A 17,042-nucleotide genomic window follows, 5' to 3' on the forward strand; every position below is an offset into this window, starting at 1 on the left:
TACTATATATAAAAAACATAGTCCCTAAAGTATAATGGCTGGGGTAAATAAAAAGTTATAGGGTACAAAAGTAATACCTACTAATACTTATAATACCCGGCGCTAGTAGGGCTCACCAACTAATTAAAGGATAAATAAAACCAGGCTGTTGTAGTTACAATACAAATATAAAGGATATTGATACTGCCACGGAGGAAAGAGAGCACTGGTTCGAGCTGTTGAGAGAGAAAGCGGGAGGGAACTTTCTTTGGGCTCACTATATGATACACAGTATCAGCGAAAAGGCCGAATGTATTGCAGATATTGAGGATCTCATTGAGCATTCTCTCCCCAGGGATATCAACGAGTACTACTGTCGCCATTTCAAACGTATTCCGGCGGCACATCGAAACTTGGCAAGGTGAGTTCTATCCTGCCAATGCGATGTCGAACATCGGTGCTGACTGAACAACAGCAAGATCTTCTCGATTGTATGCTTTTCCCGGCGCTTAGTGTCCGCGAGTGAGCTAAGCGATGCCATCGGGGTTATTCGAAACCCCGCGGCCCAGTCAAAGAACGATATGGAACGGAGGAGACCGCGTTCAAAACTCATACAGAACCTTCTCTCGCCGCTGATAGTGGAAGAAAAAGTGCCTTCTGATACCGAAAAGCGTTATCGGTTATTTCATTCCACGGTGAAGGAGTTTGTCAGAAACAACCCCAACGTTCTGAACGAAGGTGACGGAGATGTTGAAAATGCTTACATTGGCCCCTCCATCCTGGCTGATGCATGTCTTCAATATCTATCACAACCCAAATATAGCAGCCTCTTAGAAAGGGTTAATGGCGTTTGGAGGACATCAGGTGGGGATTCACCAGATAAAGATGCATTCCTTAGGTATACAGCCAAGTATTGGCACCTACACCTAGAGGACGTTTTGCCGTCTCCCAGCCTTGCGGAGAAGATATCGACATTCTTGTGGTCTTCAAATTTCCAGACGCTACTCCAGGTCCAGCACCTCCTTGTGGATGCGCAGTTTGGCGTTTTCACCCTTAGAGGAAAGCCAAGCACATCAAAGTTTTTCAAGAGAGCTCTTCCTCATTGGTTTGTGAGGATGGCTTTGCGGGACCCTAGTATGCATTTCTCCCAAGATTACCGGGTGTTCCTTCATGAGTGGGCTTATCTTTTGGCCTGTGGATGCTGCGATAATCCTTCCTGCTCGATGGCGAGATACGCAGGCCAGATCGATCGTTGCATTTTTGGGACCTTGGGAACCAACAATTTTATGTCGAGCATGAAGAGTAGATACACTGGTTTTTCTCTCTGCACTGGTGATCATGATGGCATACGTACCATTCAAACTTGCTACGAAGGGTATTCGGCGTGCGGCCGAGTTGTCTATCTAGTCCAGTTCCAGTGAGTACCAGCCCTAAAGGTCCACCTAATCCAGAACCTAACACTTTCAGGCGTCGCGTTGCACCAATTCTTTACTTTATTTGCGAGACTTGGAACCTGGCTTTGGGTGGAAAGCCTAAACTGCAACAGAGACAAACACTCGAAGTCAACGAGGAAGATGCAAACTGGAACCTATTCGTCAAAGACGGAGACTCGCATAGTACTGGAAGATCTGGCAGAGCAAAACCAATCGCGTTTGATTATGATGCTCATGGTCTTCGTATTGGCTCTCAGTTGTACACGAGAGATGAGAACGGCCTCTTTCAGGTATTGCATATTAGCCATGATCAGAAACCCGCGTTCCCGGCATATTTCGAGGAGTTCCTGACCCAAGGCGAATACCTGGTGACAGCAAGCCGGAGAAGGGCGCCTATCCCCGGCGAGGAGCGCCTTGATAGCTTGACTGACAATCCAGTCCTCGATGTAGGGAAACTCTTCAATAAGATGTGGGAAGAGGAAAGAGCGAACAATAGCAACGATTCAGAGGTAGACGACACTGATGAAACTTCGTCTGCCTCAGAGGAAAGTGACACTTCTCTATCCTCAGCTAAAACTGGAATTGACTGGAGCTCCGGCGATGAGACCTGGAGTGAAGGTTCAACTGACGTTGAAGAAGCAATTGGCGATGAGAATGCCATCGTATTCTTCAAAGGATACATAGACAGCTCCAGCAGCTCTAACTCTGACAGCGAACCCTCGGACAGTGACGATTATGAGTCCGAGGCAGGCTCTGACTCCGGTGGACTAGGAGCAACGCCTCATTCTCGCTTCCTCCGCGGCTTCTTGGACGATGACTCTGATGGAGACGATGCCTACGTCCCCCTCGACGATTCTGACGGTGGTTCCGATGACGACGTGTATCCGCGCTCTCGAGCGCACTTCCGCAAACGAACCAAGTCGGGCCTCGAGGCTTCACTCAAAGTCTTCGGCATGTCTAGCACAGGACTAACATGCATATTTCAACTATCAAGGCCAATAGACCTGCTACTCTATGATTCGCCTCCAGTTTTGCATCCTCACAAACCTCTCATTATCTGGCCACTGAGTCCTGGAAACGTGCTGTTCGCGGATTTCGAGAAGAAAAGCTGGTTTAAGAGGAAGCTGAGACCGACGACCACATATAGTAAGTTCATATACACCTATCTATCTCCCCAAAGTCTTTGGGCATACTAACATTTCAATAGCGCGCCAGATAGTCACAAAATGCCACTTCTCACCATGCGGCAAACACCTCCACATCGCTATCCTTGAAGTTCGAAGGAAACCCCTACCGGAGAAGAAACACAAAAGAACAGGTTCAGTCTCCAAGACAAATCTGATCCCCCTCGACCTTTCCCTGTTCGTCACCACACATAGACTCTCATCGCGCAAGACGACCCGCGCCCCTCCAACGCAAATCTACAGGACGAAGATCGAGCTGGGCCACTTCCACTCTCTACCAGTCTCTCAGCTCCCCTTCACGCTTACCTGGACGCCCACGGAATTATATTTCACAATGAGCGCGAAAAGGCTCGCCGTTTTCAGAATCAGACTGTTCCCACCGCATGGCGAACTTGAATCAGAAAACCGGGAGTCGGTCCTCGTCCCTAGGGAGCGCATCTTCCTCCCCGAGACCGCAAAGACAAGGGAAGTGCGCTTTTTCCCGCCCTCCTCCTCCTCTAAGCCCTCAGAGCCAGGCAACGGAGAAAAAGAACAAGCCAACGGTCAAATGCACGTCCTTATCGGCTCGCAAATCCGCTCGTCGCGCGTGCTTCTAGGCGAGGGCCCGTCGACTTCGAACCCAGCCTCCGCCTCAGCCTCGAATTCTGACGCCACGCACAACGAAGGCGGTTTCCAAGTCGAGGGCACGGCGTGGATCCCGCAGTGCGAGGCCGTCCGCGGCGTCGAAGGCGCTGTGTCCATGCCAGTTGGGTTCTATATCTCCAACGAGAAGGATTTCGGCGGGTGGGTGAGGTCGGATGATATCGTAGATGTACCGGCGGATCGGGGTGTCGGGCAGCTGGATTATAAGGTGGAGAGGTTTGATGTTGAGGAGGATTGTGGGGATTTGGAGCCATATATTATTTAGGACTGTTTTGGGTTTATGCGTTGAGATTACCTATCTTTTAAACGTCTGGGAAATTGTGAAGTGGATGCACATCTGCGCTTGTAACCTCTGAGTGGAATATAAGCGATAATATAATTCAAAAAGTATGTAGCCTGACGCCAGTGAAGGATATCGTTAGTGTATACAAGCTGGATAAGTCAGCAAACAAGACCTGTGGAGAGCGTAAAGGACCTTGGGGAGGAGTCTCGACAAGACCTCGGTATACAAACATCACCGCCACCTACATCGTAGGTGCTGTACTGCAGCATCCTGAGAGTGAGAGTATACCGTAAGTATACAAGGACATCGACTGCTATATTAGCTCTCCGCAAAACACGAACCCGCTGCTCATCCCACTAGTTACCGTCCAGTACATCTGCGTCTCACTTTCTTAAGGAACCACCGATGACCCTCAAGACCATTTGACGCCTCGAGCCTGAACAATGTCGACGATCGAGCATGCCGATTCAACGACTGAATCCGGTCTTGGTCGGTCTAAACAACCCCCCTCGTCTTCTGAGTAGTTTCCCCTGAGAGAGTCATCAATACTGATGTCGGCGTCCTGGGTTGAAGAGTCTTGTATACCAGTGTCGAAGTGCTGTTCTAAGCCATCACCAAGAACAATCTCATCGTGCTGGCCTTGCCGCAGTAGGCGCAGGTAGACTTCCTTGGCAAGATCCTTGGGTGAGCTTTCCGGATAAGTAAAGAAAAAGTCAACGTTGTTTATCACTCTCAGTCGCAGGAATTCGTGAAGCTTTCGGGGCCATTCTGTTTCGGGAAGTTCATTTCTGACTGCGTTCCAGATGAATGCCTTGAAATATTCCCAGAAGCTGCCCAGGTTCTCGTCGGGCATGCGGAAATCTTCAACATCCGTGGTGCCCAGCTCCGGCCGGTGATAGACCATTTCCAGGAACTCGAGGGCATCACGAACGTCAGTTATCGGCTCCAGGACCTTACTCCGTAGCCGGTCTACCAGCTGGTCTTGAACTTCACTGGTCGTGCGGCTGATGAGGTATGCTAGGCGAGCGGCTGGTGAATCGAAGTGGTCAGCATTTTCGCGGAACTTCATTTCCATGAGGTATTTCCAATTCGCTACAGAAGGGTAATCTTTATCGTTGAGCAGCGGTGGGTCAGGCAGAGCTTTGGTTTGCGTTGTCTCCGTGAACGAAAAATATGTGCCTTCTGATGTGTTTCCGTCGTGGAGTGTGGTCTGCGCTGTTAGTTTATTCTCCAGCTCCGCTATTCGATCCTTGTATGCTTCTTGCTGTTGAGTCTGTGCGTCCAATCTATCACTCAATTCTGCAATTTGGCCTCTGGATGTCTCATGCTCCATTTTCTCTCCTTCTAGTTGGGCACTCAGTGCCACGAATCGACCCGTGTATGCATTATGCTGCTGTCTCTCGATTTTTAGTTGGTCATTCAAGTCTGCAACTTGCTTATCCTGCTGTTGCGTTGCAGTTGCCAATGCGTTGAGCAATTCGACGATGCGTGTACTCTGCTTTCGAACTGTCTCCTTCTGGACTTCCAGCTCGGCTATTATGCTCTCGTACTTCTCGGCGCGTGACTCCCATTCCATGATCAGCTGTTGGTCCAACTTGTGTTCCTGCTCATGAGCTGCGAGCTCGGCGTTCAGTCTTGCGATGCGTGTACTGTACTCTCGTGTCCGCTCTTCCAGCACAGATAGCTTGGCCTTGAGCGCCGTAATCTGATCCTTGTATGCTTCCTGCTCCTGATTCTGACTTGCAAGTCTGTTATTCATTTCCGTGTTGCGCATCCTGAACATCTGTAGTCGCTCTTCCCTCTTAGCCAACTTGTTCTCCAGCTGAGAGATATGGGTCTTGTTCGGATTGTGTTCCAAATAACTGATACGTGACTTGTACTCTGACAACTTAGACTGCAGGGAGCGGATCACATCCACGTATGATTCCTGCTGCTCATAAAGCTGGCTGAAGACGAATTTCGGTGATCGCTTGACACGGTCCAGCCACTCAGTGAGGTTCACGCAAGCTTTTTCGTCGCCGTGTCTTATTTTGAGCAGGCGTGGGTTTTCCTTGTCATCCATCCTTTTGTGTTCTTGCCATTTGTCTTGTTGAAGGATAGGATCCTGTTCGAGAGGTGGTATCAGTACGTTTGGCTTGGAATGGGTAAAGAGCGGGTGACCTGTATAGGCAGACCTTGTATAGACTGAGCGAGCTTTATAGAGGCAAGTGACCATGGATCATCTGTTGCTAAAGCAGCAAAGGAAGCCAGCCAGGTCTGTGTTTGGCCGGACCTGAACAATCCATGTCGGACGTAGATTGAAGTCCAGACCGATGAGGGTGAGGAGCCTGCAGGTAGATCCTGGAGCAGCCAGGGAAGGTACAGATACAGGTCATGTGTCGCCCTCATCATACTCTTTCTGCCATCTCTCTCCTCACTCCCACCAAATCACTTTCCAAGACCAAGTCTTTCTTCAAATCACCCTTCATTTTGACTTCCTTTTTTACTAAAACGATCCTCTTTGCACAGCACCATCACCCGGGACTTCCAAGTTTCGCCTATGGATGAATCCCCGCGCGACCTGTTTCCCCGCCTGCTCAGGGGCAGGTGAGTGTTCTTGCCCGTACTCCGGAATAATATATTTTATCGCCACTAACCCGCTTCTTATCTCTAGGTGGGGACAAAAAAGCCAAGTTGCCTAGCGGTGCTGCGGTCGTAGCCAAGCTCCGAAAGTCTGGGGGCAGCTGCGAGAAAGGGGCGCCCGACGAACGAAGGATCGCGGATTCCAACGTCAACGGACATTGCCGACTTCTAGAATGCAGCTGTCATCGTGAACGATATTTTGGTATCTTCGTTGCTTATCAAGTGGCAAGTGCCTATCATCAGCAGATTTCTTATCTGCGCCTCGTCAGTCGTCGCCCTGGTTCCACTCGGCAGCTCAATCCGCGGTTATCCGCCCGTTTTCACGGTTTCACGCGCCCAACGATTGGTTTGTGGCCCCCGGAAGCTTGACTCGCTTGACAGTCGCGTGTTTCGAGACCCAGAAATACCCACGCGACAATCTCTTCTTGGTCGCGCCGTATCCATACCAGAGATATCGCCGCCGTCTTTTCCGAAAATGACCACTTTTCATCGTGAGGGCTGGTCCCCGGGTGGGCCGGATGATAATAATAACTGATTGTGCGCGTTTTGTGTGTGAAGAATTATCTCCTCAGGTCCACCTACATATTCAGAGCTCATCCCCCGTCACAGAGGAAAGAAAGAAAAAAAAAATGTGAACCTCAACCCAGCCAAAGGGGCGTTGCTTCCCTTTCAACAGAATCTATTGTCTCGTTTCATGATTATACCTTGATCGAACGACATATCCTGTCAACAACAGTCTCTCTTCCACAATGGCTGGAGCACACGATTTCGACCTGGAGAAGAACCCTCCAGTGGCCCAGTCAGTCGCGGATAACAGCAGTGACGGCGCCGTGCCAGGCGAGAGCTTCACCTATGGCAACTCCTTATATGCGAAGATCCAGCGTCTGGCCGGAAAGCTCAACATCGAACAGCGTGGCATTGAACGCGTTCCCGCTGCGGAACAGACGGATACTTCCGTTTTCAATATAGGCAGCATGTGGCTGGCGGCCAACATGGTTGTCAGTTCCTTTGCCATTGGTGTGCTTGGAAAATCTATCTATGGCCTTGGCTTCGTCGACGCCATCCTGACCGTCCTGTTCTTCAACCTTCTTGGTATCATGACTGTCTGCTTCTTTTCCTGCTTCGGTCCGTTCGGGCTGCGTCAGATGGTGTTCTCAAGGTTCTGGTTCGGTTGGTACGCCACTAAAGGATGTGAGTATCCCAAGCCCACCACAGTTGTTACCGTGCGGCGGGGACTCATTCATTATTCTCTCCTGCAGTTGCTGTCCTGAATATCCTCGCATGCATGGGTTGGTCTGCCGCCAACACCATTGTAGGCGCTCAACTGCTCCATGCAGTCAATAACGATGTACCTGGCTGGGCTGCTATCCTGATTATTGCCATCTGCACGCTTTTAATCACGTTCGCGGGCTATAAAGTGGTTCATCTGTACGAATACTGGAGTTGGATTCCAACTTTCATCGTATTCCTGATCGTCTTGGGCACTTTCGCGCACTCTGGGGATTTCATAAACATTCCCATGAAGGCGGGAACGTCTGAGATGGGCAGCGTTCTGTCCTTTGGCTCGGCCGTCTACGGCTACGCCACGGGCTGGACCAGCTACGCGGCTGATTACACCGTGTACCAGCCTGCCAACCGCAGCAAGCGCAAGATCTTCTTCTCGACTTGGCTTGGACTGATCATCCCTCTTCTCTTTGTCGAAATGCTCGGCGTTGCCGTGATGACCGCGACCGAGATCAAAGACAGCAAATACGCCTTGGGCTATAGTGCGTCCGGAAATGGTGGCCTCATCGCCGCTGTTCTCGAACCACTTGGAGGCTTTGGCGACTTCTGCCTCGTCATCCTCGCCCTCTCGATTGTTGCAAACAACTGCCCGAACCTTTATTCCGTCGCCCTCACCGTCCAAGTCCTCAGTCGCTACGCGCAACGCGTCCCTCGCTTCATCTGGACCGTCCTCGGCACCGGTGTCTCATTAGCTATTGCAATTCCGGGTTACTCCCACTTCGAAACCATACTGGAGAACTTTATGAACTTCATCGCGTATTGGCTGGCTATTTACTCTGCGATCGCAATCACGGATCATTGCGTATTCAAGCGCGGCTTCTCCGGCTATGTCATTGAGAACTACGACAAGCCCAACAAACTTCCAGTTGGTATTGCCGCCACTCTTGCATTTGCGTTTGGTGTTGCTGGCATGGTCGTTGGAATGAGCCAACCATGGTTTGAGGGTCCAATCGCAAAGCACGCAGGTGGCGGCGATATAGGATTTGAATTGGGCTTTGCATTTTCAGCATTTTCGTATCTCTGTTTGAGACCTCTTGAGATCAAGCTTTTTGGGAGGTAACGTGCTTTTTGATCATTGTTCTTTGGGTTGGGTCGTTTAAGGGATGTATATATAGATTTATAGATAGATATCATAATCAACGTCATGCAATAACATTGTTCCACCATAGATCGAAAACATGGACAAGGAAAAATCTCAAGATACGTCCTTTCTCCATGGCACGCAAAATAGAAATTTCATCAACTCAACCAATTTAGAACGAGACGACATGTATACTTTGCACTTGTCTCGCTAGGTCTAACCGTGTATTGCTCCTTTCCCACTGGTGACTTACCACTTACGCTAACGATACGTACTTTTAGCCGGTACTCCTTTCCCATTCCAGGTTCACAGGTGTTTTTGACGTCCAGTTCCCATCTTCTTGCGGCGTTGAAGAGCACTGTATACCCCGGGTATATCACGTGATCCATCATCCGCACCGCCACAGACGCCACAGCACACCCGGCGAACAAATCCACAACGGAGAATCAGCTTTCAGAAATCCAGAATCTTTCAAACACGAACCCAACAACACAAACAGCCACAATGTCTCGACCAGCAAAGTACGTACCTACTTACGACCTCTACATGAATATCTGCCGAAGCTGCCTATTTTTACGAGAGTCTAAAAAATCTAACTTTGCGTGCACAGGGCCGACTGGGCCGACGACGAAGAATTCGACGACCCCTCTGCCCTCCCCGCCCAACAAATCACAACCAACAAAGACGGCACAAAGACCGTAATCTCATACCGCTTCAACGACGAAGGCAAGAAAGTCAAAGTCACCCGCCGCATCAAAACAACCGTCGTCCGCGAGCACGTGAACCCGCAGGTCGCGGAGCGCAAGACATGGGATAAATTTGGGCTCGAGAAGGGCCACGCCGCGGGGCCCTCCTTCGACACGACCTCCGTCGGCGAGAACATCGTCTTCAGACCCTCGGTTAACTGGAAGGCGCAGGCTGCCGAGGCGGAGAAGAACGGCGGCGAGAAGGGGAGCATCAAGGACCAGCTTAAGGATAAGAAGGTCAAGTGTCGGATTTGTTCGGGCGAGCACTTTACTGCCCGCTGTCCGTTTAAGGATACCATGGCGCCTGTGGATGAGGGTGGTGCTGCGGCTGGTGAGGGCGGTGCTGGGGGCGAGGAGGATGCGGCGGGTGGTCTTGGTGCGGGTGGTGGTAGCTATGTGCCGCCTCATCTGCGGAAGGGCGCTGCTGGTGGTGGTGAGCGGATGGCTGGCAAGTACGAGAAGGATGACCTGGCGACTCTCAGAGTTACGAACGTATGTTGTCTTGCTTTTCCTTTCCTTTTCGTCCAATTCTCGTGTTTTTTTGCTTGTGCGAGGGCTTGGGAACTTTTTGCTAACGGTGAGCTCTCGCTTCAGGTTTCCGAACTCGCGGAGGAACAAGAACTCCGGGATCTGTTCGAGCGCTTCGGTCGTGTCACCAGAGTCTTCCTGGCCAGGGACAGGGAAACCCAGAGGGCCAAGGGCTTTGCCTTCATCAGCTTTGCGGACCGGAGCGACGCCGCACGTGCCTGCGACAAGATGGACGGATGTACGTTTCTTGCCCCTGCCCCGATCTTCCCATTCATGCTCATCTTCCCCCTTATTACCATCTTTCTCGAAATAAGCTCCGACGCTGACTTGTTTTTCTTCCCTCAGTCGGTTATCGCCACCTCATTCTGCGCGTCGAATTCGCCAAGAGGGCCACTTAGATTCTCCTTCTTCCATTTCCTTCGCCGTATCATACAATTCATACTATTCTTTGGGGTTTATTTCTTTGCTTCAACCGGGATTTACGACGCTGTTTCAGCCAGCCGGTCTAGTTCGGCCTGTCTGTCTAGGCGAATTGCATGACTCCATACCATACTCTTGCCTCACGAGTTCCCTTCTTCTCAAATAAAAGTGTCATGATCCGTTGATAATGAAGTAATACGATGAAGAATCTATGGCGTTCCTTGGCTATGGAGTTTACCTATTGAATCCATCTCAAGTCGTAGCAGCATGTGCTACTCCAAGGGTTAATGTGGGAATAAGAGACTGCGAGGTCAGATTGGAGGCTATATCGCCTCCCTGGTCGAAAGCACATACTTCCCTAGTAACGTTCGGTATTCGGCAAGAGACAAGCATCCACATCACCCCCGAGCTTTCCCCTCTCCCAAGGCTATCCCCTGTCTGCTGTGTATTCGCCGTTGAAAAGGAGAACGGTTGTGCTCGATGTATCCAAACCCAATCTCGTAGGGATATTCTAGGAGTCGCTTGTACAACCCAAGCCGTTAATAGCCTGTTGTACCCTGTGCAAGACAGCGGGCAGGAGTCAGGGGCAAGGAGTCAGAAGGACATCAGGCTTCTGATTGTTTTATGAAGATCATCAACTGAATGGCGCAGTTGGTGAGATAGGGTAGTAATCTGCAGACGTTAAATTTCTCAAGGTAGGCACCATACCGAGTACCGATTGCCTAGCACTCGGGCTATGATACCTTCTGCAGCGAGAGAGGTAAGTATAGCTCCCAGCGCATGAGACATGTGCTAGTCCTGATGCAAATTACTCGCAGCTGCATGTGCACACTGGCCACCTGAGCAATCGGCACTCGGGACTTGGAAGAGTCATCACTGTAGGCAGACTGGAGTAAGCCTACCGTCGGCAGTTCTGGTCTTCCCAACGACCAGTCTTGTTCTCTGAACGCGCCTGCCAACCTTCCGACTCAAAATTGCCCGATAATCGCCCTGCGCCACTTGCTTCGTCCCTTCCAGGACTGGCAGCTCATCAGTCCAGATACTAAGCAGCTCTTGGACTCCGGCTAGCCCTGACCACAAAAACGGTCTTGCCCACTGAAAGCAAAACAGACGCACGGCCCATGTAGTATTGTTGCTTCGGATGGGGGTAACACGAAAGCAGCCGTCTTCCCCGTGAATAGACACTAGATTGGTTCCGGCGGCCTACCTTCCCCTTCCCCGAAGTCCTGACGAGTTAACGACCAGTAAAAAGGCATAACTGCCGGTGAAAGGGATCACGAAGGCGCCGTCGGCACCTAGAGGCTCCGGTTACATTGCATAGAATTCTCTGACGCTGTGTGGACAACAGCAGGCAATGACGAGGATTTCAGGAGCGCCATTATGTCATGGAGGGCGGTTATCTCGTCCTGGGTCCAAAACGGGAAGATAGAAGGGTCAGCATTTCTGCAGCTGGCGCCTTGATTTGCTGTGTTTCTCTTCTGTGTGACTCCATCTGATTCCCAATCAGCAAAATCTGCTGAACAAAGTTTGACTTCTTCTTAGAGAAGTAAAATTTGGACCGAGGCAATAGGTTATTAGAATTCCATGGCCGTGCTGAGTCGAGAGGAGGCAATGTTGACGGCGGTGCGCATCACGGCGATCAAGATAGAGGCTGCACACCCACCATCCTTTTGAGAATAAGCCCGGACCTTGTCCCAACCATTCCGTGGTTGATATTCCGCTTCTATGGCACCACGTCGACCTGCCTCGCGCAGTATCCAGATGCATATCATCCTTTTCTTGAAGGCAAAGTGCTGACTTGAATTTTCTCAGCGATAGTGCGTTTCAAAACAAGACACTTGCCTACAATCGATTTCTTTCGCGTAGCCAGATCTTGGTATTCCGCGCTCACCCCAAGGATATCTTGGTGCGTACGAATTTCAAGGAGTTTTCGGACGTCGGTCGACCCTCGGCTTCATGAAATAGCAGACAGCGCAGGGTAACTGGCCAGCAACAATTGGCCGCTTTCAGAGTAGTACAGCTAGCCTGAACAGGGAGAAATATGCGGTGGGCGTCAGGCGTAGCCACGCGGATTGATCAAATCCCGGCTCATCATGCGGCATCCACGATAACTGCGCAGGATATCTGCTGAGCACATGGACCGGTAAAAGGCCAATGCCGGGACACGACGCCGGAGACATCTTGGAATACGAAAGGAGCTTAGAAGAACGTGAAAGTCAGCCTTGGGCGGTAGTTCACGTACCAAGAGTGAGGTACATCTTGATTAATCTCCGAAAGTATCTTAACGTAGGAGCCCGGCGTACTAGATCCACTGCCTAGGTAGAACATTCGCACATTAGCATATAGAGATGTAACGGATCAAACCTCCGGTCTCCACTCAGGTATAGATGTCCCTAGAAATCCATCCTGCCGCCTTCACGTCTAGGGGCTAGAGCACCGAGTAAAATGCGCACATCGTAGGGTGAACAAAATGGTGCATCCCCAACGAGGTCCATGCTCACAACGACACACATATAGTTCTGTGACGATCAATTCGCGGTAAGCCTCAGTCTGAAGTACTATTTTCAAACCCTGAAGATAGCATGCCGCGGCTGGGGAATGATGTCTTGGAACTGAGACCTTTACAGATCGTCGAAACGCGTAGAGTTCAAGGGATCCTGGAACCAACGGTCGAATGTTCTGGACTCAGAGAAGTCAAGCCCGTTGACTGACATGAGTGCCGTAGGAGCCAACCAACATACGCCCGGGTGTTTCAAGACGATCGTAACGGCGAACTGCATTCCGGATGCACTATAAACCTCCAATTTCTTGCATCATTCCAACTTATAATGACCGTGCTATACAGCGGAAAGGATCGGGAAGCACACTAGAAGCATGAGCTCGGATTGGCTCTTATTCTGGGACTTTCGGCAGAATAAGAGGCGCAGCTCTCACCTAGAACGTCTATGAGTTCAGAAATGGCATTTCGAGTAGTCTCCAGCCAAGAAAGGCGTCGGGGGCGAGAGCCAAAGTCCTAAGTCTCCAGGATAAGAAGAGTACGAGAAGGGCGAAAGAGAGACAGAGTGACTGAGACGCCGCAAACTTTGTGTAAATATAGCGGATGCAAGAACCAGGGCGAAGGCATTGAGGCAGAAACCGGTTACAGCAGACCCATGACACAACCGGGGTGGTGATTTGTCGAGCCATTGGGAAGAGACAGATCTGCCCAGGGTTCCAGAGAGCGCGGCCGAATAGAGTGCGAGTGAATAGAGTTGAAGCAGGTACTAACTCGAGGAGTGACACTTCTGAGCGTTGAGGTGACTCTGTTCCTGAAGCTGGTTGCCAGGCGAGGCCGCTAGGGCTGCACCTGCCCTTCTAGTGCGACCAGAGCACGTGCCCTCCCCGCCTGTTCTGGCCTAGCGCTGTTTGTCTGGAGCGTTAGCGGAACACTCAGGCCTCAGTCGATCATCGATCAATCAGACTCAGCCTCCATCTCTTCTACTTCTTCTGTCTCTCTGCTTTACCATCCTCTCTTGCTTTGCTGATCGGAAGCGACTCGGAAAACGCCGTCCGACTACCGCAATCCGATAAGCAACAGAATGCAACCTTCCCCCCTCCCCACCACCCCCCTTGTTCAAGGTTACGAATGGATTTGCGCTGCAGCCCGTGGAAACCTCCTGCACGACATCACCATCCACTAGGGATCGCCTCTTACGCCCAGGTTCCCACTCTCGCATTTCCGAACCGGCCTGGACTCTGCCAATGACCGGGGTCGGCTCCTTTTTTTCTCAAATCTCACTTTCGAACCAACTAGCTTCCTGCAAGTTTGGGTGATCATCTCAGCCACACCTCTTTCAACCGACAGGGAGAAAAAAGAGACAAAGGAAGCAAATTAGGGTGAGAATTCAATTGACGGTTAGCTCCACCGGAGATGGACGAAAAGTGTCAGTTTCAGAACAAGAAACTGGACTAGTCCTTCTCAGCCTGCGTCGACGTGTGCTGTCTTGCCGATAGGGCGAGCCAATTATTCTGGAAGCTTTGCTATGGACTACGTACGGCACATCCCCACACCCGTCGTGCCTACTGGAGCATTTGAGTGTGACTATTCGGAAAATGACCATTGTTCTCGAGCCTTTTGAAATCTTGCCAGAAATCCCCGGCACGTCTTCCAAAATAGCAACATCCCGCTAGCGGTATTTTGGGCAGGGTGCATCACGCATCTGATGCTAACTCCCTTTCCATGCTCAGTAAGGGGACAAAAAGGCCTTCCTCGAGGTAGGGAAGGGAGAAAAGTCCCGTCGCTTGATCCAAACGCTCGAGCGCCTAACCTCTCACTCATGCAAGTACGACTGCTTCTCGTGCCTCGAACACCAGAGAGAACTGCGGAAGGATCAAGAAAACTGAAAGTGATGTTTGGGAGCAGATCATCAAGGGACCTTGCTCCGCCCGTCTAGAACAACAGTCTTCATTAGACCCCTGTCTAGTGCTCGACAAAGCCGTTCGCCCACGGAGGAGCAAACCATTGGCTATCTGCAACTGCCCAAGCTCAGAGGTGCCCCCAACCTCTGTCAGGCGACTGGGGTCTGCACAAGGTTACCGGGGGTGACGATCGCCGCCACTAATTTCTTCTAGCATCATCTTACCGGTAATTTGTCTCTGATGCACTCTGCCGTTTGCCGCCGCTCACGCTAGGACAGCTGACCTGACCGAAATGTTCTATACAGCGCGATTACGGAGACGTGCACCAAAAGTTTCCGCATAGGTGACACAAAAGTCACGTGACCTGTAGCCAATCAGGCCATCCGGTGGTTTTGAGCGTAGCTCGTCATTGGCTACAGGTCACGTGACCTGGAACAGCCACACGCGGAAACTTATGGTGCACGTCTCCGTATCTCTTCCCGCTATGCCAACAATAAAGTTCATTCCATTTAGGGCCATTCAAATGTCTGCAGCTCTGAGTTGGGTCATAAGATGTAACATGGGTTTTGACCAATGCTGTGCGTCTCCATCGTTTCTGACAGGGTCCAAGACGTTTAAGCATCTGTTCAGTTGCTGCAACAGACTTTGCACTGAGCTTTTGTTTTTCGGTTTACCTGAAAACAAGAAGATGTTCTACAAGGACCGGTGGTCAAGGGACAGTGGGAAGCCCAAGAAGCCACGAAGAAAAGCACGTATTCAATGGGTAGACCGTTCAAGCTCGTTATGCCTTGTAGTGATGGGAGAAGGAACCTCAAGATAATGCAGTCGTCCTGTCGCTCTCCCGAACGTTCCAACGGCCCTGACATGGTCCGAACTCAACAGCAAACTCGTGGCGAGAGTGGTATTCGCCGTCAAGCTAATTTGGTAAATCGAGACTGTCAGGACTCTGCAGAGCACCTCGTTCTGCCGCATGTTCGCCAGGGTTCTTCATTGGGCAATGCCAAAGGGGCCAGGCAAAAACGCGGCGCAGTGGACTTTGAGTAGAAAATATCATGATACTTGATAAAGCTATCATCCCTCCTCGACCTTTTGGACGAGGGCAGCTTGGAATTTGGATTCTGCAGCGATTGAAGCTCAATACCGCCCATCGCCCGTCCACCTGTTGGTTGCCCGTGAGTGTCTCCCTCTCGCTCCTCGCCTTCCTATCCGCTCTTCCACTCGGGTCCATTGCCATTGTTTGTCTTATTGTCCGTCTTCTCCGTCCTCTATCAAGTGTCCGACTGCTTCATCATTAAGGCGATCTGCAATCTCTGCAATCAGAGATAGACGGTAGGCAGGCCTCTACCTCCTATCAAAGATGCAAAAAAAACTCCGAGAGCCGCAATGAGTACGCGGGGCTCGTCATGTTTTCTTCTTCCGCAGTCGCTTCTCCAGATCTCTTCCCGTGCAGCTTTACTTACTTTTTCTACAATTCACGTCCCTGGTCTACAAACCGCCTGCTAATAAATTCAAGTTGAATTCGTCAAAGGCAGTCCAGTCCGTCTGGTTCAAGGTCATCTCTCCATTCCTAGCTACCATCGTCCCCTGCAGCGTACCTTTCCCGATCGACAGGACCCGCCGTCTATCGCCTTCTCGAACGCACGCCAAACCCACAGTTCTTTGTCCGGGGCGCTTAGTATCCTACCTAGCAAGCACACGCCGTCGAGTCGCAATCGTATACCTCCAATGAGCAGTTAGCCCTAAGATCCGCCGCGGGATTCTTCTTTGACACACCCCTATACTCTGCGCCGTCGAGGACCTAGCCTCTTGGATCGCCGCGTTTGGTAGCTTTCAGCCTCCCCATAAGCTTGATTGCCAACGGCCCTTGAACTCGAATCATAATCAGCCTCTGGTCCAGGGTGGAAACTGCAGAGTGGCCCCAGATGAATCACTGTAAGAAATGCCATCTTTCCGTTTCCTCTCTTGCCCGCCGCCTCGTCAGATTCACTACCAGCAACTTCACCATGGACATTTGGCTGTCATCTGCCCCTCCAGGTCGAGCAGCCCGGCTGATGACATGCGATCTACGCCCCGGATGACGTTGTTCTTCTATCCTCTGGCATTCCAGTAGCCTACGCTCTGGTTACACGATTTATCTTTTTTTGTGCTTCTTCCAACTCTTCATCTCATTGTCTTGGTTCATATCGAGATTTCCCGCATGGATGTAGTATCATCCTTGCCTTGCAAGGATGGGACCCTATTTCAGTTTCGGCCAGCGAAGGAGCGATAGGCTCGCACTTATTTTCTTTTTTGTCCTTTTTGATTATTGATTTCATGGTATTTGTTTTTCCTGTAATACTGTTTCTTACTTTCCTTTTTATTTCTTGTTCGTTTGACGTTATATTATTCTCTTGCGCTTATTCTAATTACCATTTCTTCAACTAGCAGCGCTCCTGCAGAGCC

At 50.7% G+C, this 17,042-nt stretch overlaps 4 protein-coding genes across 4 annotated transcripts; 3 read left to right on the top strand and 1 right to left on the bottom strand.

Moving 5' to 3' along the window:
* Positions 1 to 260: 260 nt before the first annotated feature.
* DSM5745_02434 (uncharacterized protein) lies at positions 261 to 3,503 on the top strand (the record flags this gene model as incomplete). The annotated part of the gene is made up of 4 exons (XM_026744450.1): positions 261 to 400; positions 455 to 1,396; positions 1,447 to 2,558; positions 2,620 to 3,503. The coding sequence occupies 4 exons, from the start codon at positions 261 to 263 to the stop codon at positions 3,501 to 3,503; spliced, it is 3,078 nt and encodes a 1,025-aa protein (XP_026607613.1).
* A 430-nt stretch (positions 3,504 to 3,933) lies between these two features.
* On the bottom strand, positions 3,934 to 5,583 carry DSM5745_02435 (uncharacterized protein; the record flags this gene model as incomplete). Its single annotated transcript, XM_026744451.1, has 1 exon — positions 3,934 to 5,583. The coding sequence occupies one exon, from the start codon at positions 5,581 to 5,583 to the stop codon at positions 3,934 to 3,936; it is 1,650 nt and encodes a 549-aa protein (XP_026607614.1).
* Positions 5,584 to 6,892: 1,309 nt separating this feature from the next.
* DSM5745_02436 (cytosine permease) lies at positions 6,893 to 8,487 on the top strand (the record flags this gene model as incomplete). The annotated part of the gene is made up of 2 exons (XM_026744452.1): positions 6,893 to 7,334; positions 7,403 to 8,487. The coding sequence occupies 2 exons, from the start codon at positions 6,893 to 6,895 to the stop codon at positions 8,485 to 8,487; spliced, it is 1,527 nt and encodes a 508-aa protein (XP_026607615.1).
* Positions 8,488 to 9,012: 525 nt separating this feature from the next.
* tif35 (translation initiation factor eIF3 core subunit g) lies at positions 9,013 to 10,180 on the top strand (the record flags this gene model as incomplete). Its single annotated transcript, XM_026744453.1, has 4 exons — positions 9,013 to 9,029; positions 9,119 to 9,746; positions 9,849 to 10,020; positions 10,128 to 10,180. 4 exons carry the CDS (start codon positions 9,013 to 9,015, stop codon positions 10,178 to 10,180), a joined length of 870 nt encoding a protein of 289 aa, XP_026607616.1.
* Between the last annotated feature and the right edge of the window lie 6,862 nt (positions 10,181 to 17,042).

Source organism: Aspergillus mulundensis (genome assembly GCF_003369625.1).
Source record: "Aspergillus mulundensis strain DSM 5745 chromosome Unknown scaffold_1, whole genome shotgun sequence".
NCBI classification, from domain to species: domain Eukaryota; kingdom Fungi; phylum Ascomycota; class Eurotiomycetes; order Eurotiales; family Aspergillaceae; genus Aspergillus; species Aspergillus mulundensis.